The sequence below is a fragment of the Hyalella azteca genome, unplaced genomic scaffold, assembly GCF_000764305.2.
Source record: "Hyalella azteca isolate HAZT.00-mixed unplaced genomic scaffold, Hazt_2.0.2 contig12830, whole genome shotgun sequence".
Taxonomy (NCBI): Eukaryota; Metazoa; Arthropoda; class Malacostraca; order Amphipoda; family Hyalellidae; genus Hyalella; species Hyalella azteca.
In genome coordinates, this window is record NW_025942775.1 from 125,776 (window position 1) to 150,687 (window position 24,912).

General features: G+C 41.9%; 1 protein-coding gene across 1 annotated transcript; it reads right to left on the reverse strand.

Moving 5' to 3' along the window:
* Nucleotides 1-3,231: 3,231 nt before the first annotated feature.
* LOC108673991 (amino acid transporter AVT3B) lies at nt 3,232-17,024 on the reverse strand. Its single transcript, XM_018161887.2, has 9 exons — nt 16,604-17,024; nt 13,960-14,106; nt 12,494-12,665; nt 11,143-11,290; nt 8,464-8,611; nt 7,755-7,899; nt 6,045-6,217; nt 5,324-5,475; nt 3,232-4,642 (listed from the first exon to the last, which is right to left on the reverse strand). Exons 1-9 carry the CDS (start codon nt 16,718-16,720, stop codon nt 4,057-4,059), a joined length of 1,788 nt encoding a protein of 595 aa, XP_018017376.2. The 5' UTR covers nt 16,721-17,024; the 3' UTR covers nt 3,232-4,056.
* Between the last annotated feature and the right edge of the window lie 7,888 nt (nt 17,025-24,912).

Genomic DNA, 24,912 nt, shown 5'->3' on the forward strand with positions numbered 1-24,912 from the left:
GCGAGCTGAGTCCCAGCTCATGCTGCTCTCCGTTGATCACCAAGTGTTTTACTGCACGCAGAAAAGGATAGCTAATTTTTAACTGCAGCTCGTCTTGGTAGAGGATACTCCGATTGTACTAAAACTCCATTGTACTGTACAGCCCTTTTACTGGGATGGACAGGGAGAATAAACCACTGCAGGAAATAAGAATTGCCGGTAAATCGCATCACTATGCACACACTAGGTAATTTGTTGGTTCTTACGGCTCACTTGCCTCCACTAGGTAAACGAAGACTAGGAAGATACCTCGTGATAAGCGGACGACAAATCGCTCGCATCAAATAATCCCACGAGGAAAATAAAAATAAAAGAGAAGACAAATCTTCGTAGCGAAAACTGGGACGTCAAGTCCAAGTGCGCAAGTTTTTTTTTGCAAATTTTCAAATTGGTAACTGTTAGGCACAAAGGAACCCGTTTAAGCATGGGGCTGCATGGACTAGTTTCCAGTGCTCCTGTGAGAATACATAAGACGACCACGTTTTTAACGAGACTGTTCAAGTAAGACGACCACGCTTTTAATGAGACTATTCATGTTAATTAATTGCTTTCGTTTTTATTTACTTTCCACTGAAGGGATTCAATGACGAATTGCTGTCAGGAGACATTATTACCCTGATACTCCGCACCAGTAATTCAGCGCTCTACTTTGTGCCCCCTCCTATTAACCATTCTTAAACAGCATCCACAACCTTGTTTAGGTTGTACCCGCAACCTTCCTGAGCTTGCTCACTCAACCTTTCAGAAGGCCCTTTTCCACTATGAGAAACTGGCTTTTTCAGTCCAGAGTCCAGACTGAGGCAATCCGGCCCATAACATAACATAACATAATGATCTCGACGCTGAAGTGTAGGCCTGATGTGGCCTGTTGTTGCTAGTTGTATTCGATCGCTTGTTGCTGGTCGAATCGACAAACTTGCGACCGACTTCTCTCGCTTCGTTCGTCGACCACCGCTGCGGTGGCGGCATTCTGCAGTTCATGGTCAGGGTGAAAACAATTCCATAGTAAACATATAAATATTGTATAAAACTTCTCATTGCTGCAAACATTGTAGCAACAGGTAAACAACAAACAAAGCAACATGGAATGGCAATCAGGAGCTTACAGCCGCCTCCATCGCCCCGCTGTGTGGCAATTCAACAATAAATATAGGCGTTAATATCGTAGACAATTTAACAATCAAGTATAAACGAGTATCTCGATAGTTAATTACGCGAAAATTTGGCAACGACAGAAGCGTTAGTTAACGATATGGCCAATTATTAATATATTCCAAGCGCCCACAACCATTCAGATAAAAATTCAGCCAAACAACCATTAAATTATGGAGCATCAGAGCAACTCTGCTGAATACAACCTCTGTGAATACAACTCGATATTAAAATAAACAATAATATACTAAAATATATATAAATAAAGCGCTTTAAATTATGAATAAGAGACTTATTCAGTGTACACAACATAATTGATAAAACTTAGCACCTGAAAGCAAAAAAAAAAGGCTTGTAAGCCACCATAACTTTCAAAATTTTTCTGAGACGCGCTACATTCACAGTTCAAATTTCAAGAATATAATAAACAGCAATCAAAAATTAACACGGATGAGAATAAAAACCAACTAGCCAGATAAACAGGTCAGGGAAAATCGAATACTTATCGATTAAAATGCTCAAGCAAATTATAACTATCAATTTGTCAAGGTTTTCGTTTGAAAATATTCTGCGGTTCGTGACCCTCCAATTCGAGGCCCCAGGGCACACAAAAATTCAAAATTGTTTTTGAAACCAAGAATGTCGCAATTTCCAGCGTGAAGGAGTACGGCAGAATGAGGTGGATGAGCTGGCAGAACTCTACAATGATAACTCCGCAGTGTTCCTCAGATCTCGTGTAGTAGTTACGGGTCGCAATTCTTAATTTGTCGATGTGCACAATTGTTACAGAGAGGGTCGTATCTGCGCAGATATAACATCCATATATAAGAGACGCTATTAAAAAAATATAACTCAGTACTCACTGCAGTGAGTGACAGAGAGCGCATTTTCTCGTCGACGAAAACATGAAGTCACAGACAGACGGACGGACGGACAGACAGACAGACGGACATGACGATAGGGCATTTTTTCCATAAATCACAATAGGGCATTTTTTCCATAAATGAGAAAATGCGCTAAAACGCATATATTACAAATTTCATGAGCGTTCATTCGATCAAAATTTCATAAAAAGGTTCTAATCTCTTCCGCTTAATTTTAGTTGCACTGTTGACTATACATGTTTTCCTAAAGTTTTGAAGTGATGATGTAGCTGGTATCGGTAACATATTCAATGAAAATCGCGTGAAATAACTTGACATTTTCTTAGCTCTCAAATTCGGGATTAATTTGGGATTTAGGCAAATTAATTATACAAATACTAATGCACAGATGGGCGACATGTTTTGTTCAAGACAGATGGAGGTCCCTGTCTCGCATCAACCAACAGATCAAAGCAAGACAGGGCGGGCTCGCTCAATACTACAGCCCTTAGACGGCAACTCTCCGTGCCAGGGACTTTAAATAGGAATAGGAATTTTATAGACGGAGCCTAATTTATTTGCAGACGATGGGTTAAAAATATCATCAATAGCTGCCTGATTCAGAGTGCAGGTCAAAATTATGAAAATATATGAACTTTGGTAAGGCATCTCACTCATTTGTTGCGATCCATGATAGTTATAATATTTCTTCACATAAATAACAGTACCTACTTTACAAAAAACATTCTTAATCTTCCTGGAATTGAATTTATGCAGTAAGCCGCATTGAGCTTTTAAGATCACAATTCTTGAGCAGAAGACGATTGCACAGCAAGTAAATACGAACGTCCTTGAACTAATTAAGTGTTCCTGGTTCACGTGACGAATATCACTCCTAATAAAGAATTTACCTAAGCGTCACGCATTTTTCTGCAGAGATTATATTGTGCGTAAGAACTCGTACCTTATCTTCAAACTAACATGAACGGCCGGGACGCGCAGTGACTGATGCGCTTTATTGGAGCGACATTAAACATGGCGTCCATTAGGATAGCAGCTGGCATCACCTCCTACACTCCTCCTGACACGCAGGTCAGGCCGGCAGCTGGCGTCACCTCCTACACTCCTCCTGACACGCAGGTCAGGCCGGCAGCTGGCAAGCTGGCGTCACCTCCTACACTCCTCCTGACACACCAGGTCAGGCCGGCAGCTGGCGTCACCTCCTACACTCCTCCTGACACGCAGGTCAGGCCGACAGCTGGCGTCACCTCCTACACTCCTCCTGACACGCAGATCAGGCAGGAAGCGGGAGCAACATCTAGGTGTGTAGGCAGGAGAGTCGCGCAGGATACTCTCCCCAGCAACGCTTATCTCTTGACCCTAACAGCCTGACGCTCGCGGCAAGTTCTCTAGCAACTCGCACCAAGAAGGGCGCTGATTCCATCTGGTATTACAATCTTTAAGACATCCCTAAATACAGTAAACAATGACTAGATCAATTGCCGTCTGACGTCTGAGCGTCAGCAACATCTTATGGTAGTTCTCCAGCCGAAGGAGAGGTTTACTAGAGAATGACCCGTGTAAATAACTTAAGGCATTAGTTAATCAGAAGCAACGCAGCATGAAGCACCAGAGGCAAAACCCACCAGAAAGTTTTGCATCAAGAACATCAACAACATACTTACAAGCACACATAACTAAAGTTCACGCAGACATAACAATTAGATTCATGCATCGAACATTGCTGCAACATGTACACCCAACACAGTCCCGTATAAATATTCCACAATCCCCCAACACAGTCCCATATAAATATGGCGTATACCTCACACGGCCCGGTAAAAAAATGCAGTACAAAAATAACAGGTAAGTCAGCACACGAGCTGAGGTTGGCTATCAATGACGCTAACAGTTCAAGATTTGGTCAGCGCTTCATGAAGGCTTCGGGGGCGCTGACGCTGAGGCCTGCTAACGAAGCCAGGGCTGACCACGGGGTCGGAGGTCAGGGGGGCTTCTCGGCGGCGGTGGAGGGGAGGGATGCAGAGGAGGGGAGGGATGCCGAGGAAGGGAAGGATGCAGAGGAGGGGAAGGATGGAGAAGAGGGGAAGGTTGGATGTAGCAAATTGCCCCCGACAGATACTACGGGAGCCCAGGCTGTAATAAGTGAGTGTGATGAATTGGTGATAAGAGCAAATGACGAGTTGGTGATGTGGGACAGTGATGAGTTGGTGATGTGGGACAGTGATGAGTTGGTGATGTGGGACAGAGATGAGTTATCGAGATGGGCGAGCGATGCGTTGGAGAGAGAGGAGTTGAAGATGTGGTGTATCGAGGAGTTGGAATTGTGGTGTAGAGAGGAGTTGGAGTTGTGGTGTAGAGAGGAGTTGGAGTTGTGGTGTAGAGAGGAGTGGTTGTGGAGGATGGACGCGTTGGTGAGGAGGAGCGAGGGGTTGGAGGGCTGGGAGAGCTCTTTGAGCTGCACGGTGCCCCCGAGGCGCGTGTAGACGTCGTGTACCCCGGCCACGGCACCCAGCGCCCCCAGCCCCACCAGCAGCCAGTCCAAGCTGCGCTGCCGCCGTGTCAGCTGCCTGCAACAGAGACATGCTTGGTAATGGCGCCTTGAGGGCGGCGTGGGGACGGCGCCTTAGGGACTACACGATAGGGACGCCACCTTAGATACGGCACCTCAAGGACGGTCGTTAGGGACGGTACGTTAAGGACAGCACATCAAGGACGGCACGTTAGGGACGAAACCTAAGGGACCAAGCCTGAGGAACGAGCCTCAGAGACGGTTCCTTAAGAAAGACATCTCAGAGACGGCAGCACCTCGAAACAGGACGGGCCAACATGACACAACGTAATGCAAGTTATCAGACGAGTCACCAGCGCGAGCTGCTGCACTACAGGTTAGTGATGTCTACTGCTGCACTACAGGTTAGTGATGTCTACTGCTGCACTACAGGTTAGTGATGTCTACTGCTGCACTACAGGTTAGTGATGTCTACTGCTGCACTACAGGTTAGTGATGTCTACTGCTGCACTACATGTTAGTGATGTCTGCTGCTGCACTACAGGCTAGTGATGCCTGCTGCTGCATTACAGGTTAGTGAGCCTGGCTGGTTATTTTGCGACATGCTACTGTAGCAGTGAAACAGGTCATTTCAAGACCTGCCTTGCAGCAGGTTAACAGGTCATCATATAACCTGTCATGCAGGTGATCACATGACCTGTCATGCAGGTCATCATATGACCTGCCGTAGGATAATTACGCTCTACAGATCCTGAGATGGAACAAGGCAGGCAGGATGAAGGCCAGCAGGCTGCAGCAGGTCGCACCGATCAGGCTGATCAGGATACTGAAGTTCGGGATCACCACCACCACCACGCCGCTCACCATCACCACCACCAGCCGCATCACATTCTGCACCATCATCACAATCAAGTTAAAACATCAAGTTTTGTTTTAACACAATCAAGTTAGAACATCAAGTTTTGTTTTAACACAATCAAGTTAGAACATCAAGTTTTGTTTTAACACAATCAAGTTTTGATCACAATCAAGTTAAAAGTCACCATATCTTCAGTGAAAACGTCCAGTGAGACATCTTCAGTTCAGAAATAAAACATTCGTAAAAGTCACCATATCTTCAGTTCAGTAACTTAAATGGAACTTTTTAGTGAATTTTTTTTCTCTAGTTGGTGAGCAGATGGTGGAGCTGGTCTTCCGCAACGTTTGTGATGAAGATATGGTTAATTTATTAGGCGTTTTCATTGAATTTTTTTTAATCCAATCTACGAGTAGTAAACTTGAATAAGTTCAACTTGTTAGGCGTCAATTTAATGCACATATTAGGGTGATTTATTTATTGAATGGTTTAATGCACGTAATGACTGCCTACATACTAGTAGTCCCTAGTAACTAGGCAGTAACCAGTAACTAGTGTACCCTACTAGTAAGTAGTAGCTAGTAACAAGAAATAACTAGTGTACCCCAGTGGCTGTAGAGCGCAGGCCGCAGGACAGGTCCAGGAGGTGGGTGACGGGGTACAGCATCATGGGGTAGGTGAAGAACAGTGACACCCCCAGACACATCTTCACCACCCCCGCCAGGTCCAGCCACCCAGACCCCCCAGCCAGGTTAAGGGTGATCATGTCTTGCGTGTCTGAACAATCAAAATCTCATAAGAACATTTATTACAACTATTGATTTAAATAAGGGTCGCAGAAATATCTTTTTAGGTTTACATAAGCACCGTGGACTCTCGCAAAGAATGAGATGTGGCAGGATGCTGCATTTAAAATGAGCAGTTTAATGGTAAGCTTTGAATTACTTGATCATTCACGAGACATGTAAGCATGACATCTCCTTTGACAATACATCTTTATTCATCATCAGACATGAGGCCAATGGGCTCCAAACATTCGCAGTCCATCACAAGAATCGCCATGCAAACACGAAAAATTTATTCAATCGATTAAAGCCAAAAGTCATTAAAGAGCCAACACTGCAGCGTGGTTCCTCCTACTTGCATCACTCCAACACCGGCAAATTCAGTCCCCAAGAATGCAGGATGCTTGAATGCACTATGCTTGAGCCTCGGAACAGCGGGAAGCTTAATGGAACTTAGTAGCGAAGTGGTTGAGCTAAGAACTAAGAAATGGTAAAAAATAAATCAGTACTCACTGCAGCGTGTGCTAGAGAGCGCATTTTCTCTGTCACGTGAAGTCACGGACTGGCGGACGGACATGACGAGCACAATAGCGCCTTTTTCCATAAATGAGAAAATGCGCTAAAAAGACAAGCTAATGTTGATAGAGCGCTCACGACACCAGCTCCATCATTGATTCATCAATGCGTTCAATAACGAGACAAAGATGGAACGTTTTCCATTCAGATTCACTCAAGTGTTTTTATATGTCCTCCGCTATTGACTATTGAACATTTTAGTGAATTCAGCATACATGACAAAACACCGGCATCTGTATACTTTAAAATACTTGTAAATGAAAGTCATTAATCTCCTATCAAAGTCCATATAACACTTGGAAGCGATGTTCATCGGAACTTTGGTTCAAACTCATACATCATACTTCCCATCTTAGAGAAGTTGGAAGAAAGGAAGCCAGTTTTCGGACTCAAGGATGCCACGTGACTAAAATCAAAATTCAGGACGCTTAGCAGTTTCTTGGAGATTTCAGAAATCATAATGGGAGCGCGAGATATATAGGCAGATATATAGTGAAAATATACCTATGGAGATATGGCAGATATTTATCGAGTACCGGTACTTCTATGACCCTCTGCCACAGACAGCCGTAGCTTCTAACATCAATTCTTGCAGGTAGTCTAGAAGAATCTTGGGGAACATGACAGGCGACAGGCCTACGGCCTAATAAACGCTGAAACCGCTATTAATATTATTATTACAACTTCACATCATGAAAATAAAGGAGGTAGGCAGTGAAATAAATACAGTGAGGAAAGAATAGCTATCATTCACACAGCATAAACTCCAAACAGACAGACATTTTGTATTAATATGGATGTTCCTTCGCAGGACATAACGGGCGGGAGTATGGGATTCAGGGTAGACAAATTAAAAGAATACTAGAAGTAGTTGTGTTATGGCTCAATAATAATAAACAATATGTATTAATGATAATAAAGATTAATATTATATTTTGTGGTACGAGACTCACGTGGCCCGAAGGAGAGGTAGCCGGACACCCCAAAGGTCACGTACAGCACAGTGATGCCCACCATGGTGCCCACGAACACCCCCTTGAACCTGGTCCGCAGCGCCCCCCCTACCGACCCCTCCAGTGACAAGATCAGCCCCGCCCCCTGCAGGGGGAAGAATGGCATCAGAGCAGCGTTTTGATAAGCGGGGACACTGTAATTATAATGACACTAGATTGATTTAATCGCAGATTCACTAGAAATTTGAAAGCGAAGAAAACACCACAAAAATTCAGCATATCTCAATTGAAAAGGTTTCGGAGACCAGCTCCATCGTCAAAGATTTGGAGCTGGTCCTAGTTTAAATGCTGCCTATAGTTTTTAACTATTAGAAATTGTGAATAGATGGGTACATACTTTATTATTCTGCCCTTTTTCTGTAGATTTAGGTTTTTAACTTCTGTGTTTTTTTTTTCACTCCAAAATTTATTACTTAATTTTCTGACTTTATTTGTGTTTTAGATTTATCGAACTGACGATGGAGCTGGTCTCCGAAACGTTTTCAATAGAGACATGCTAAATTTTTGTGGTGTTATCTTCGCTTTTAAATTTCCACTGTAATTATTATTTGTTGCAGGGACATTGTAACTATTATTTGTTATAATGCAGCGCATAATAATAGTTCACTGATGTATAGTAACCACACCTCCCACAGGGTCAAAGGCTGACCTCGTAGCAGTATATGGCGACGGCAAAGAAGAAAGGCAGGCCCCCCAGCGACATCCCCCGCGGGGTGAAGGGCACCGCCTCTGAGTGCGCGAAGTCAAACCAGAAGACGACAGCGAGTGCGAACATGTTGGAGGCTTGCGCAAACAAGCTGAGAGGAGGATACATGAGCGCAGATTGTAGACATGAGGATAAGTGAGTGCGAACAAGCTAAAAAGATAAGTGAGCACAAACATGTTCCAGACAAGCTCCACAGTTGCAGGATACAAGCTGTTGTAACAGGTTGTAGTCCATTGTCATAGGATACTTTTCTTGTTACATGATAAACTTCATTGCTACAAGATATACATTCGAGCAGGGCTCTGACTATTGAACAAGCTTCTAGAATATTAAGTAAGAACCTTGACCATTAGGCTGACTTCATGACTGTTAAGTGAACCCTTTGACAAAATTGATTGTGCCTTTGATTTTCAAGTGATCCTTGACTCTTAAGTCTTGAGATATCAGACCATAGCGCAACATGTACAAGAATTAGCATTAAGCTCTGCCACTGTCATGCTGATGCACCACCTTTGACGCATATCATGCGCCGCATACCAACGACAACAAGAAATTTGGCAAGCCTCCCTAGGCTTAAAGCCATGGCCTGTCCAGCCATCTTGGTGCCGCTACCACTGCGATATGGTGGACAGAATATTACCACCTTATGACCTTATGATGAGCTTTAGGACGTCGCAGTCCACGGTCATGCTGATGCGCCGCCTTCGTCGTCCTCCGTCTCCGAGTCGTCGTCGGATGTAACGTTGGACGTGTTCCGTCTATTAGCCCTCATTTGGGCACGCTGATGCAAGATGTTGTTGCTTGTCACTTGCTGATGGTAGTTTCCCATTACTGGACAGTCCGGGATCTTAAGGCCCTCAGGAATAATTCCCTCCATCATCGAGGCTTTCCAGAGCATTGTGAGCGGAGCCTTCAGTGCTCCAACACACTTCTTCAACAGCACTGCCGGAATTCCGTCGGGTCCTGGTGCTGAAAACGTCGCCAATTCTTTGATACTTATTTCCATATCTTCTGGCCCAAACTCAATGTTCTCCAACCCCCTTCCTCCTGGTAGTTCCTGGAAAACTTCGATTTCGTTCTCCTCCCTTGTGTAGCGAGGGTTACTGAAGACTGATTCAAACACCTCCTGACTTATGGCAACCTGCTCACCATTGAATGTTGCTTTTAAATAATACTCATTGTTTCCACCAAGATATGGTGAACTTGCTTCGCTTTCACCATCTTGGTTAATTAAAATTGAGTCAAACGAATTATTGAAGTACCTGCACAGTGAGTGTAAAGCTTCAACAGTCAGTGAACAAGTTTTATAGACAACGGACAAGTTTTACAGTCAATGTACAATTTTTATTAAGTCAAGAGACACGCTAAGACGTCAAAGAAAAAAAAAAAAGCTCAAGAAAACAATGATAAGCCAGGAGAAGTCAAAAATGCACATTTAATGGTGAGCAGGTTGCCATAAGTCAGGAGGTGGTAATATTCTGTCCACCATATCGCAGTGGTAGCGGCACCAAGATGGCTGGAGAAGTCATGGCTTTCAGCCTAGGGTGGCTTGGTTCATTTCTTGTTGTCGTTGGTATGCGGCGCATGATATGCGTCGAAGGTGGTGCATCAGCATGACAGTGGCAGAGCATAATGCTAATTCTTGTACATGTTGCGCTATGGTCTGACATCTTAAGACTTAAGAGTCAAGGATAACTTGAAAATCAAAGGCACAATCATTTTTGTCGAAGGACTCACTTAACAGTCAAGAAGTCAGCCTAATAGTCAAATATCCTACCTAATAGTCTAGAGGCTAGTTCAATAGTCAAAAGCTCCACCTAATTTTCAAGCTGCCAGTTTAATAATCAAAGAGTTCTGTAATAGAAAAGAAGCCATTTTATGAAAAAGATGCTCACTTATTAGATAAGGGCTCTCTTAATAGACAATGAGCATACTGAATGGACAAGAGGCCAATATAATATGAGATTACCCACTTAATAGACAATAGGTATGGGTCTAATCTTAACTACAAGGAATGCTCAACAGTCAAAAAGTACAATATATATAAGGAAATGGGACATATATGGAGAGTTAGAAAGCGGGATGAGCCCAGCAACTGATGACACATGTTGCTGGGCTGTAACAGGGTGCATGGGGAGGCATGTAAACTGTGTGGGGGGGGGGGGCAGTTTGTCAAAAAAATACATCAGTACTCACTGCAGTGAATGACAGAGAGCGCATTTTCTCGTTGACGAAAACGTGAAGTCACGGACGGACAAACGGACATGCCGAGCACAATTGTGCATTTTTTTCATAAATGAGAAAATGCGCAAAAAAAGCAGAGTCTTGTGGCGATGAAAAATGAGGTAGTTTAAAGCAGTGTACCAAAATATAAGGGTGCTGAGAAGCCAGTAGAGTGGAGAGTATAGAGGGGCAGTTGACCTGATAAAGATCAGGGCCTATACTTTCAAAAAAAAGTTAAGAGATCGTAAGTTCATCAGCCAATCATTGACGGCCTTTCAAGCAAAACCCACCAACCATACACAAGACAATAGAGCGTAAGAACTTACGTCCACTTAGCGAGTTTTGAAAGTGTGGCCCCAGGGTTTTATACCTGATACTTGACTTTAAAGAAAGGTTTACCTGAAGAAGGCCAGACTGTTGAGGTGTCGCAGTAGAGTGAGGAGGTAGAGAGGAGGCAGCAGCAGAAGTAACCACTGATGTTGGGTCAGCAGCGATGAGTAAACACTCAGGTTCTTGCTGAGGTAGATGAGGTACCCACAGCAGAACCCTGCACAACAGACGATATATTAAATATATATTAAATTTATCTAATTTAATTAAATGTATTAAATAACAGACGACGGATGTCATAGTATATCAGACCTCACCCAGCAAACATGGGACTGGGCATATCTCACGTCATGTGCATCTAGCTTAATATATTAAATTTATTTTATTTAATCAAATTTATTAAGTATTTTCGTTTTGAGTTAATGCTCATGTCTGCTATACTCTGAGGAAATATAAACACCTTTACTTATTTTAGATTAATTTATTTTAAAAATTTTCAGGTATTGCATGAATAATAAAAACTTTGTGTTGTTAGAACAATCAAATGAACTCGTAAGAAATTTGTATAGGAAGAGCAGTATCAGGTACTGTATTGGATAATCTATCTTATTATATATATACTCTCATCGTGAATGGGTATAATGGCCTGGTTTTAGAAGCACTGTTATAAAAATTAGTTTCTTTTCATTTATTCTCGAATAATGGAACTATTTTGCAATGACTGAGATTTTTAGCAATTATTAATGTGGTTATTAATGTTTATTTTCAGCTCCTTTGATCCCTTGAATTTTTTTGCCATTCTTCCCTGGACTAAATTGCATATTAAGACAAGATTACAGCGTGTAACTATCGCTAAGGGGTTCTTGTTTTAGTTAACTTTGCGGGCGAGGCTGTGGTAAGAGGTGCTTTTATTGAAAATATCTATATCTTTGTTTCTGGTCAAGCTTAGCTCAAAGCTCAACCAAATTTTGATACCGTGGATCCACAGTATAAGTTCTGTTGAACCAGAAGCCGCGATACCGTCTTCGTAGTATAATAATGTTTAATAATCCTCATTAAAACCGGTCAATCTTAATTTTGAAAAAATTCAATCATTAAAACCGTTCAATCTTAACTTTAAAAACCATTCAATCATTAAAACCATTCAATCTTAACATCGTTTAAACTTAATTTTTCACCAGAGACAAAAAATCCAAATGACCTCACACAAGCCATTACGTCAGCAACATTGCTGATGATCACCACGTCAACAAGGCGCTTGTCAGCTCACCCATTTGGCTGACAACGACCACCACGTCAACAAGACGCTTGTCAGCTCACCCATTTGGCTGACTACGACCACCACGTCAACAAGGCGCTTGTCAGCTCACCCACTTGGCTGACTACGTCCACCACGTCAACAAGACGCTTGTCAGCTCACCCACTTGGCTGACTACGACCACCACATCAACAAGACGCTTGCCCGCCGTGCCGTATGCGTGCTGGCCGAGGTCGCCGTAGGTGACGTCAGCGGCCCGCATCAGCACCGCGGCATCCGTGTCATCGTCCTCGCCGCTGCCTTCGTCAGCGCTGTCGCCCCCCAGCAGCGCCCCCTACAATACAATAAAATAGAGTAGAATAGAATAGAATAGAATAGAATAGAGTAGAATAGAATAGAAGTGTCGGCACTGAAGAAATAGGCCCATGGCCTGTTGCCGATTATTCAGGAGCATTATGGTAGAGCTCTTCAATTTTGAGACAAAAAAGCCATGAGGTATTCTAGGAGAACCTGTCTAGAAAGAGTACCTGTAGGGATATATCATTAGTTACAAAGAATATTGATTGCAATCGATTATGTGTGAGAGTTACAACAGGTCTAACTTCCTTGTGAGAAATGATGGAACTGGAGTATCGGGAGCTACTGCAAGAATCAAGACTATAGGAATATAGATGGAAGTGGTGCCTTAATAGGTAGAAACGGTCTGTAACTGAACAGAAACGGCCTGTAACTGAACATAAATGGTCTGTAACTGAACAGAAATGGTCTGTAACTGAACAGAAATAGTCTGTAACTGAACATAAATGGTTTGTAATTGAACAGACATGGTCTGTAACTGAACAGAAATGGTCTGTAACTGAACATAAATGGTTTGTAATTGAACAGACATGGTCTGTAACTGAACAGAAATGGTCTGTAACTGAACATAAATGGTTTGTAATTGAACAGACATGGTCTGTAACTGAACAGAAATGGTCTGTCACTGGGCATAGGTTGCTGCACAACAACACATGCATTAAACCTTACTTCAAGAACTGGACTATTAAATGAATTGCTATTGTATCACATATCTGGACATGAAAACTACAAATTTGCAGCTTGAACCCGTTGCTTTGAGTTCAGATTCTATGAAAGTCCAAAGCCTCCATCCTATGCCTTTCTCAGTGGGAAGGACTAAAGTTAGAGATGGAAGTGGTGAATTAATAGGTAGAAATATATAGAGGGTTTATTTAAATTTAAAATTCTATGTGCCACTCAGAATAGCTTAAAAAAGATAGTTTGTTATGACAGGATAAACATTGAATTAATAAAGAATATCACATTACTTCATACTGCATGGGTATAAAGCATGCAATGGGTTAAAAAAAATATAACTCAGTACTCACAGCAGTGAGTGACAGAGAGCGCATTTTCTCGTTGACGAAATCATGAAGTCATGGACGGACAGATGGACATGGCGAGCACAATAGTGCATTTTTTTCATAAATTAGAAAATGCACTAAAAAGAGATCAATTATCTGCAAGCCAGCAGCAATCAATCAATGCAATGCAGACATGTACAAGCTAGTCAGCTCAAAGTTTAATTTCAATTAATCAATTAATTTTAATTAATCAATACTTAAACAAACCTTCTTGCCGTGCAGGCTGAAGGACTGTCCGCCCCTGGGGGAGTGTGCCGCCAGTATGGCATACTTGCAGTCTATGAGCATCAGCATGGCAGCTGTGCTCAGGTACCCCACCACAGCCATCACCACAATTCCCTCCACAATACCAGCCTGCGGATTGTATCAATATTTAAACAAACATATCAACCATTTAAGGCCAGAAGTTCATCCAACAATGACAGTATAAAATACCAACAATCTTCCTAAACAATTATAACACCTGATAAAATGGCATTCATTAGCCATTCATTTTTGGATGGAGAAACTCAAAATTCAAACAACATTCAATTTCAAACCTATGGTATACATACACAAGCTAGACAAAATAAGGGAAACGCCTGATAAATCCACAAAATATATTTTAGCATGGTGAAGGTCCACCTTTTGTGGCAATAACTGACTAATTCTATGAAGCATTGATTCATACAAATTTAAAAATTGTTTCCAAAGGAATTTCAACTCATTCCTCAGATAAAAATCCCTAGAGCTTTTTTAAAGATGATGGCAGTGGTAATTGACTTCTGACTTTCATTTTTACAATGGACCATAAATGCTCACTAATATTCAGGTCGGGTGATTGTGATGGCCAAATGAGATGCTCAACTTCATTAGAATGTTCCTCCAGCCATTTGTTAACAATTCCAGCTTCATGAATTATGGCTTTATCATCTTGAAAGATGGCATTTTTTTCTGGAAATAGGGCTTGAACCATTGGATGAACTTCCCTCCAAAATTTGTAAATAGTCATGGCTGTTTAGTCTTTCACGAAGAGAAATGATTGGTCTGCTGGATTTCCAATAAATAACACCCCAGATTATCAAAGATCCCCTGTTTCACAGTTGGGAGGTAGCATTCATGATTAAATAGCTCTTCTGGCTGTCACCAAACATAAACTTGGCCAGAGGTTGGAAATAAGGTAAAAGATGATTCATCAGAAAAAATTGCATTTTCCAACTGCTTGAGGGACCTATTCTGGAGGTTTTTACATTATTTAAACTTTGAAGCATTTGTATTTGAAACTAGAAGTTTTCTAATTGCAGCTCTTCCATAGAATCCAGATCTGTATAGCTTTCATCAGACCATCTTTATGGAAACTGGGCTCTGTAGGTGTCCATTGAGGTTTGCAATAATGTTAACAGCCGCAGTCTTACAATTTTCCCTCACAATTTGTAGGACATTTTTTTCCACTTTCAAAAGCAGTCACTACTTTTGAGACAGTACTGCTGGAAACATCAAGCATTTGGGAAGTTTCTGTCACACTAGCACCTGCCATATGGGTACCGAAAATTGGGCCTATTTGGAAGTAAGAGAGGTTTGCCATTTATAGGTTAGGTTATAGATACAAAAATTTACCAAAAATATCTGTACAAGGTTAAATTATCAATTAGCAGCAACAATAAACAATAAAACATATAAATATGCCTCATTTTCATTGTTAATAACATGTTAAAAAATTATGCCGTAAAAATGTTAGACATTTTGATACAAAAAATTATGTTATGAAATGAATGAAGAAGTCTACAACCTCCTTGGAATCATTTTTTTTGACCACATTGGAGTGACTACTGCAACACTGAGCCAATGTTCATCCTGCCACCTGAGACAAGCTTCCACTTGACCAGGTCGCAAAGTACTGCAATTGACAAAACTCATCTCAAAATCCACAAAGAATTCAATACCATAGGCTCTGTGACCCCCTTGACAACATCAAACTCAATGAGGCTGTCACTTGCTCTGTGCTGGAGTAACTCAACAGATCTTCATCTTGCTGTGGCTTGACATCATCCAACTGACGATGGCTGAAGATGTTATCTCCTGGCATTGGACTCCAGCTATCCATCTCACAACTACCTACTGGATTTTCTAAATTTTTAGAGTGTTTCGGAGTTATTTTCAGGGTTCAAAATTTTTATATTGTATCATTTTTATGTGTATCATGTACATATTTCCACTAAAATTTCTGCATTCAATGCTTCCTGTAACTTGAAAATGAATGTTGTCACATTCAAAATGTCTTTAATGAAATTAAATTACTGCCTTGAGCCTGCATTTTGATCAACCAACATTGTCTGAAAAAATACATACCTATAAATATACAGTCTATATAAACTGTATATATAAACTAATTGACTCATTTTATAATAAAACTTTTCTAAGATAAAAATAGATTTTAGACATTTAAAATGAACAAATGAAAAATGCATTAAAAAATTGTACTGACTATGAATTTTTGAAAATATTTATCTATCAATTAATATGCATTTAGATACAGTCATTTATTTCTTCCTTTTTAAATGAACTACTGAATTTTCCAGTGCAGTTCAAGCATTCATTAAACTAGGAAACGCAACATTAAAACAGTTTCAGTCACATAGGATCTGCCAGCCTTGCACACACCAGCTCTTACACAGCTGGTCATATGCCTAACATGTATTCATATTTATTATATAATATGCAACCGGGCACAAGTGTTCTTACACGTCAATCAATCCAATATAACGATAGTTAAAAAAAATGCGAGGTATTCATTGTTAATTTTTAGTGAACAATGCTCATGGTTACAATCAGTAAGCAGATTTAAATAACAAATTTTGAGACCTAGACTGACCTCTTTGAATGCATAAGGCAGTCCCAACATGCCTGCGCCAATGAAAGATATGAAGACGTTGGCAATGATCTTAGCAGGGCTTGTGATGCCGTGAGAACGAGCTCCCATAGCACCCATTGTTCAGCTGTCTGTCCTGCAGCAACTTTGACTGAAGATAATTCATAGAACTAAACATCACATTTGTCAGACAATGAGAACAGCAGGAAAAATTATGAACTATACAAGGAATTGATGTATTTTCAAGCAGCGCATGTTCACAAGGAGGGAGAGAACAAATTGAAGCAATTTCTTTAATTTCGGAAGAATCAAGTCTTAGATAAGTTTCAGACCATGAAATATTCATGGGATTTGAATTGATTTTGGTTAAACCAAGCCTGAGCCTAATATTAATATAATAAATAAAAATCTCACTCTCCTGAAAACCTGTTGGTTGAACCATTCATAATATAAAATGATCATAATTATGAGAGAAAAAAAGCAAACTCTCAAGTTAGCCATGGAACATATGTATTTCTCAACAAGGATATGCTATATTTTAATGCCTTTATGCCAAAAAAATGAATAAATGGCTGAGATTTTTTGTAGTAATAATTAATAAACTAAATACTCAAATATCCAGTCATGGACTAGCAGCTTTATGAGTATAGGTATCTTTATTCAGACAGGCTTTCTAAAGCTGCCTAGAGACTTTACCAGGCCTTCAATAGTTTTCTTACAATTTTTTGAATCACAAGATTTCTTTCAGATGGAACCATTAGATTTCTGCTAGATAAACAGTATCTTCATTCTATAGCATGAACATTTTATATTCTTCAAGTGTGAATTGTATACTGTCCCATCAGCTTATTTTGTAGTAAAAAAACCGCATGAAACAAGCAACCTTAACCCAGGGGCCAGAGACAGCCACCTATCAGTATAGCTATAGCACCCAGTGACAGCATAGTGGCATACCGGTACCAATGAAGTTTTGATGAAGATGCTGCTGGCAAAGGTATGAAGCTCAGAATCAAGCCAGCCTTGAACAGTACCATAGAACAGTGACAGTTGACCAGTGAAGTATCATAGATAGTAGATATCAGCATTTCCAGACTTAAGAGTTAAGACACTGATTTAAATCTTAAACTGATGAGCAGATTAAAAATGAACTTATTCTAAAAAATTTGTGGTTTGCCACTATGCGTGTCTGAGTCTATTATTTGATGAGGGAAGTCAAAGGAGTTCCATAACCTCATCCTTAGTGAAGGAATTAAGGAGTCAGCCTGTGGGAGAGGAACTATCAAGAGATGTATGCAAGAGCTCAAAATCAAGCTAAAACGTCTGTCGTACATCAGTGGAAATTTTTGATACAAATATTGCTATAAATGCAAAGAAGTATCCAAAAGCCTTCTTTTTGTACGCTAGTTCAAAGTGCCAGACAAATGATGGTATATCTGATTATAAAGTAGACCAATGGAAGATTTCCTCTGATGAGGCAAGGCTAACGTTATTAATCAGTTCTTCAGCAGTGTGTTCACAGATGAGGACTTGAACAGTATTCCAGATATTGAGGAGCGCCCAGTCGGCTCAAAGTTAACAGGTTTTGAAAAACACAAAGAAGAGGTTCTCAAGCGCCTGGTAGCTCTAAATTCCAACAAGTCATGTGGACCAGACGGTTTCCATCCCAGATTGCTCAAAGAATTAGCAACCGTTCTGGCCGGCCCATTGACAGTATTCTTTCAAAAAACCTTGAAGGAAGGAACTTTGCCATCTGATATGAAGGAAGCTCAAGTATCACCAATGTTCAAAAAAGGTGACAAAAGACCAGAAAAGTAGCTCTGGTCAGTCTGACAAGTGTTGTTTGCAAGGTAATGGGATCTGTTGTGAGGAATACCTAGGTAGGATTATCAATCACTTGACTGTTTCCCATCTTCTATCAGATTGTCAATGTATGGTTTTATTGCCGTAGATACTGCACCACTAACTTATTATCTACATTGAACAATTGGACTTTCCTGCTGGACAAAAGGAAACCAGTGGATGCATTGTACCTTGATTTTGCCAAAGCATTTGGCTGTGTTCTGCATGAGCAGCTGTTGTGTAAAGAGAAGTCTTTGGGAATTAAGAGAAATGTACTCCAATAGATCAGAGATTTTCTAGTACGTAGACAACTCACAACAACTTGACTTGACTTGACTTGACAAGTTAGACGCTTGAGGCCTTTCTCAGAGACCTGTTCGTCTCTCCGAGACTATACTAACTTTGTAATATTAGCAAAATTCGGGGGCGGCTGGGTTGCAAAAAAAGTTAGTGTCTAGTTCTGGCATGATGGAGCATAGAGAGTAGGCAGATGAAGCCAATGTTTATCGAGGCGAACATCATAGTAGCCATGTAGGTATTTATAAACCTCAATCATATCGCCCCTCAGCCGGCGGTGTTCCAAGCATGGTAACTTCAACGTCTTGAGCCTATCTGAGTAGGGCTTGTCTTTTAGTGATGCCAAGAGTTTTGTTGCTCGCCTCTGGACGTCTTCTATATCACTACGTGTCAGTATTAACAGAAGTTACAGAACCATGTCAGACTGGGCTTCAGTGTGCACTGTGCAGTGCCAGCAGTGGTGTGCCAAAAGGAAGTGCTCTTGGGCCTATTTTGTTCATTGCTTTTATAAACGATCTGCCAGAATTAGTGTGCAGCGTGTGCTCCAATCTTCAATCTCCATGTGTGCCATTGCCAATGACACAAAAGTTTATAATACAGTGAAGGTGAATGATGCATCAAATAAATTAATTAACTCTAATAAAGCACAATTGCAAGATGATCTTGGAGAGTTTAGTTAACTGGGCTGATACGTGGTACGTGGCAGCTGCAACTTATCCACGGGACATTTCTTCTTGCTTCGTATCACCAAGTGACACCAACAGCGACATGTGGAACACTCCAGCCTTCCAGGAACAGCCTTCCCAAATCCCAATTAGGCTAGCTACATTGTTGATAACTTGATTGTTGGTGCTCCAAGTATGAACACATTCAAGAACAAACTAAGATAAAGCTATGGAAAAATATAGGTATGTTCAGACTTGAAATGCCTAGCAGGATAGCAGCCTAGCCTAGCACTATATGTGACGTGAGTACGGTATATCAAACCCGGTGTAAGTCTAGGTAGGCTAGTTGGTATTTCAAACTATCGTCAGACGTCAGTGCTTGGTGGTCAGTCCTGAAAAGATCCGGTCAAATGACGCGATTTTACGTTTTAGATCTTATGTGAAACAGTGAACACTGAACAAGTCATGAAAAGTACAAGAATCGGCTACAGCCTACAGGCCACATCAGGCCTGCTCTTCAGCGCCGACATCACTATCACTATGTTATGTGCTCGCGAATGGAAGCGTTACTCCATTTAGAAAAATCTTCCGTCATAAGGTAACTATTACGGGAAAGGACAGAGAAAGATGTAAATACCTACCTAATACGGAATGCATGCTAGAGGCAAACACAGCCCTCGCCCAGAATTCAGAGAGAAGAATATGTTGAGAGGATGCATTCATGATTCATCGTGTCCAGCAGGCCAGTTCTTCTTGTTTGATGATTACTGGAGCTTAGGAGACACGTCAATGTACTGAATGTAGCTCCACGTCTGCGGGGGCAGCAGCCAGCAGGCCTGTTGGCAGACGCAGAGAAGGCTTGAGAAACACGGAATCCGCGATTCCTCGTCACTAGTCGTCAGCGACAAGAATTTAGAAAATTTTACGAGTTGAAGTTAACTTAACATCGTGATTTCGGCGCTGAAGTGTAGGCCTGATGTGGCCTGTCGCCGATTCTTTTCCTTTTCGTGCCTTGTTCACAGAAGATCTATAATCGTGTCATTTGATCAAATCTTTTCATGACTGACGATAGTTTGAAAGGTATTACTTTAGATTAGGTGCATCCAAAAAAGGGTGTTTTTTCAATTGTATGTTTTTTGGGGTGTAGATTCAGAATCTGCTGAAATCCGTTTTTGGCGGTCGGCATCGGAAATTTTTAATGGAACCTGTTCCTAACTGGACCTGACCTGCGAGGTTTTCGTTGATCGGCTAGGTTTTTTCTATGTTTGGAGTCCGTCCCGCGGCAGGAAAAAACCTAGCCAATAGGTTTTTTTCTAAGTTTGGGGTCCATCCGGCGGCCGGAAAAACCTAGCCAATCAACGAAAACCTCGCAGGTTAGGTCCAGTTAGGAACAGGTTCCATTAAAAATTTCCGATGTCGACCGCCAAAAACGGATTTCAGACCCTTAATCTACACCCAAAAAACATATAATAAACACCCTTTTTTGGATGCACTTAATCTAAAGTATTACCGTTTGAAATAGTTACTCGACTTCCACTGGGTTCGATAAGGTGCTCTAGGCATTTCAAATCTGAACATATATTTTCCATAGTTTTATTTATTCTGCTTTTGAACGCGTTCATAACTTCATACTTGGAGCGCCAACGATGTCATGATGTCATCGGAGGAGGCTGTTCCACATGTCGGTGATTCGAACCGAGAAGAAATGTTGTCGCGTGGAGAAGTTGCAGCGCGCTCAAAACTTGTTGATGGTACATCTACTTCATGTGGTCTCGTTTGAACTGTGATCAAGGTAAGACGTGTTCCATTGCCTTGCAATCTCAGTGTGACTATAATTCCAGTCAAGCCATATGGCTGGAAATCCTGAGTCAGCCGATCTTATAGATCCAGGTGTGCTGGACATACAGCTTCAGAAAAAGCATATGCCCACTAAGAGACTGGTTACAGAATGTTAATGAGACTGGAAAAGGAAGACGACTTCTGCTGGTCCGCAGAAGCCTGCAGCCGGCACCATGGATACATGCAAGATCTCGTAGAGCATCTATCGTGTTAGCCCGTCTTCGAGTTGGACACGCTGGGGTAAATGCCTACTTGCACTGCTTTTCAATGATAGACTCTCCTCTGTGCAACACTTGCAATGTTGATGAAACCATTGACCACTTTCTACTTGAATGCGCCCAATATAACAATGCTCGCCAACTCATGAGAAGGACTTACCGCAACCGAAGGACTTAACAGGCCCTACCGCAACAGGCGGCACAGGTTAGGTTAGGTTATGTTAGGAGTAGCTGTTGCGGTAGGGCCTGTTGTGCTCCAGCCTGTATGCGCTCCAGCCTGTGACTGAACATCGCTGTTGTGGTGGGCGCTTTGTGTCAAAAGCCATGAAGATTCCCAGCTGCATTACGCTTGGGAAGGTATATGAATCGCACTGTGGGCTTGGGCTATGCTGACCTCTAGCTATCCACCCGAATCAGCCTATGGTTGGACGGCCATGTGTTGTATGACAATAAATTTTGGAACAGAACTATGCTATCTGAAACCTAACCCCCGATGCTGCAAGCTAAAAGTTACGTAATTAAGCAAAGCTTTAGATGTCGCTCGTTGAAGGATGATAAATTTTGGAACAGAACTATGCTATGCTCTCTGAAACCTAACCCCAGTCCCCAATGTTGTGAGCTAAAACTGATGGTCTGTGGTGCATGGCAGGATAGATGCAGTTCTACTGGCGACCTGGGCTGGTTGGTCGCAGTCCGTTGTCCGCAAGTTACAGTTCGGGCTAAAGTCAGGGTATGAAGGTATGATTCGATGCAATGTTCATTGTTCAGTGGTGGACAACCATTATTTTATGAGCTATTTGCTTCAGTATATGGTGGCCTAAAGCTCCTAATATTTAAAGCAAGATGATGTCACGGGCTGGTTACCGATGGATGGCTTAATCCACGGCTGATTGGTGGTCATCCGGAAATATGCTAGGCATTCCTTTCAAGGCTGATTGGTGCACAAATTTGGTGGTGCATGGCTGCATACCCCAGTGGTGCATAACCATTACCCTGAGTCTCTGGGCTATTTGCTTCAGAATGTGGTGGCATAAAGCTCCTAATATTTAAAGCAAGATGATGTCACGGGCTGGTTATGATGGATGACTCAATCCACGGCAGATTGGTGGTCATCTGGAAATATGCTAGGCGTTCCTTTCAAGGCTGATTGGTGCACAAATTTTGTGGTGCACGGCTGCGTACCCGCCTGAACCGTTGTCAAAAGAGGACGTGGCAGCAATCCTCTCTGTTTTCTTAAGTTGTGAAAGTGCCCACAATGAACTCAATGAATATTACATCTGAGGGTCAAGACCTTGTTGACCCAGGTGCTGCAATGAATACATCGCTAAAAGCTTCAAGAGTTGACAGAGTTGCAACTTAGACACTTCTGTGAAAATGATTTTGCCGGCAGAGATGAATTGACTCATTCGCAAACACAAAATCAGAAAGCAGACTCATCTGACTGCCCAGATGGCGGCCACAAGTGCAAGAGTGCTCCCGGTGCCATTGCAGATCTTTCTGGTGATACCAACACTCAACAGCAATAAGCACCCAAATACCAAACTAATATCAGCCCATGCCCCATGTTGCACCATAAAGACCAAGGAAGTGGAATTCAGAAATTGTTGGATTACCTACAGCTAACAAGCCACAAGATGATTGTGTAATTCTCATCCATCCAGTAGATGAAAATTCTAAACTTTGTTGACTTCACCTGAGCCCTACCATTTTCATCTAGCATGTTGAAGACATACGCGTGAATTGCCGAAAAGGACTGGTTGCTGTACAACTATGAACTATCATAGGGAAGTGAGGAAAATATTGTTCAACTTCAGCAACTGACGCAGCTTGGCACTTGGACTTTTAATTGCTCCTGACCTAACCAAGGAAAGTGCTGCTATGGAGAAATCAGCCCTATTGATATAGATTATAGAAGCTGTCATTAATGCAATGGAGAGGTGAGTCAGAGTTGATGGTTCCTGTAAATTTGTTAGAATGGAAAGGCTGAACTGAAATCTGGAAGTTAGGTGTGTGCCTTCTGCGTACTTCCATTACAGTGGTTTTTGATGGCAGAGAGCTCTCTAATAAGATGAAGATTGGATATATTGCCTACTTGATCTGTCCTTATGCCTTTCCTCCACTGCAATGCTACAATTGCCAACGTCATGGACACTAGGCAGAGGGATGCACCAGCAAGAAAACTAGAAGAGGTGCCCAAGAACATAATTTCAGCAAGTGCACAATCAGAGTTCCCAAGTGTGCTTATTGTGGTGGGCCTTGTATGGCCAACTTTCTTGACTGTGTGTGTGCTCCAAGGCATGCTGAACCACCTGAGCGAGTTAGTCGTGGTAAGGGCTGCTGGTGGTGGTATGCATGGGAAGGGACAAGGGGTGTGCTGGGGTACCACTCACCTCAGGCTGGGTAAGGCATGAGAGTGTCTGCCAAGGTGCATCATGGGTTGAACAGTCAGGGTGGTAGTTACAGGTTTGGCTTGTTGACATATACCTAGTCAGGTTGTTGGTGATAGATCAAGTGTTGATTCTCCTGTATCTTTGAATGCTCCTGCTCCATTGTTGGCACCATACAGTGTTGCAGCTCTACCAGCTGACTTCATGACTACATTGACTGTCTTGCTGATTTGTTTCCTTTCATTGCATCAAGAATCTCCACTTAAGTTCCATTCATTGATCTGTGCTGCTATCCAAAAGCATTTTGGGCCTGCTCTGGCTACCTTAAATGTGTTGGAATCTCCAAATGTTGTTGCTCCTGCTGAATGTGCCGACATTGCTTCTGTTGATTGTGCTATTGCTTTGGTGAATCGTGGTGTTGTTGCTACTGCTGATCTTGCTGCTGTGGCTTCTGCCAATTGTGCTGGTGTTTCTTGTCCTATAACCTCTTCAACTCTGGATGATATTTGTTCAGCTGACGATGAGTTTGGGTTTCAGATATGTCGGGTAAAGATGTTGCATCTGGTAAGGAGTGGGTTTCTGTGGTTCCTGGAAGGCATAGTGGTCAGGATCATGTTAGTATTTTGTCTGCCTCATCCTCCCCAGATACTAGTCCAGTTTTGGGCACGTGTCAGCATGGTCCCAGGGCCAATGGTAAAGTACCTGCCAGTGAAGGTTCTATAACTCGTAGAAAGACTCAATCTAAGTTGCATAATTGCAGAAAGAAATAGCTCATTCAGTAGCTGATGTGATGTCCCTTTCTGTAGTATCATTGAATTGCAATAGCTTTTATGCCTGGTTAACTGAAGTCAAATTACTCCTCTATAGCCTGAAACAAAGTCTTGTGTGCCTCACTGAGACTTGGGTGAAGGATGCCTACCTACCAACATTTTATGGCTATCACTGCTTGTGGTGCAACAGAGTAGCACATGGTGGAGGTGGTGTTTGTATTTTGATCCATCAATCTCTGTGCTACCAAGAAATTAAGCTGAACACATTCAGAGGAGTAGTCTTGGAGGTACAGGCAA

Bases quoted from the DNA above. Each gene is read 5' to 3' on its own strand.
- LOC108673991 (XM_018161887.2), bottom strand. From the start codon at position 16,720: ATGGGTGCTATGGGAGCTCGTTCTCACGGCATCACAAGCCCTGCTAAG. The intron at 8,612-11,142 runs GTAAACCTTTCT...TCCTCCTCTCAG, and splicing joins AACAGTCTGGCCTTCTTCAG to CTTGTTTGCGCAAGCCTCCA. The intron at 4,643-5,323 runs GTAATTATCCTA...TCTCTGTTGCAG, and splicing joins CATCTCAGGATCTGTAGAGC to GCAGCTGACACGGCGGCAGC.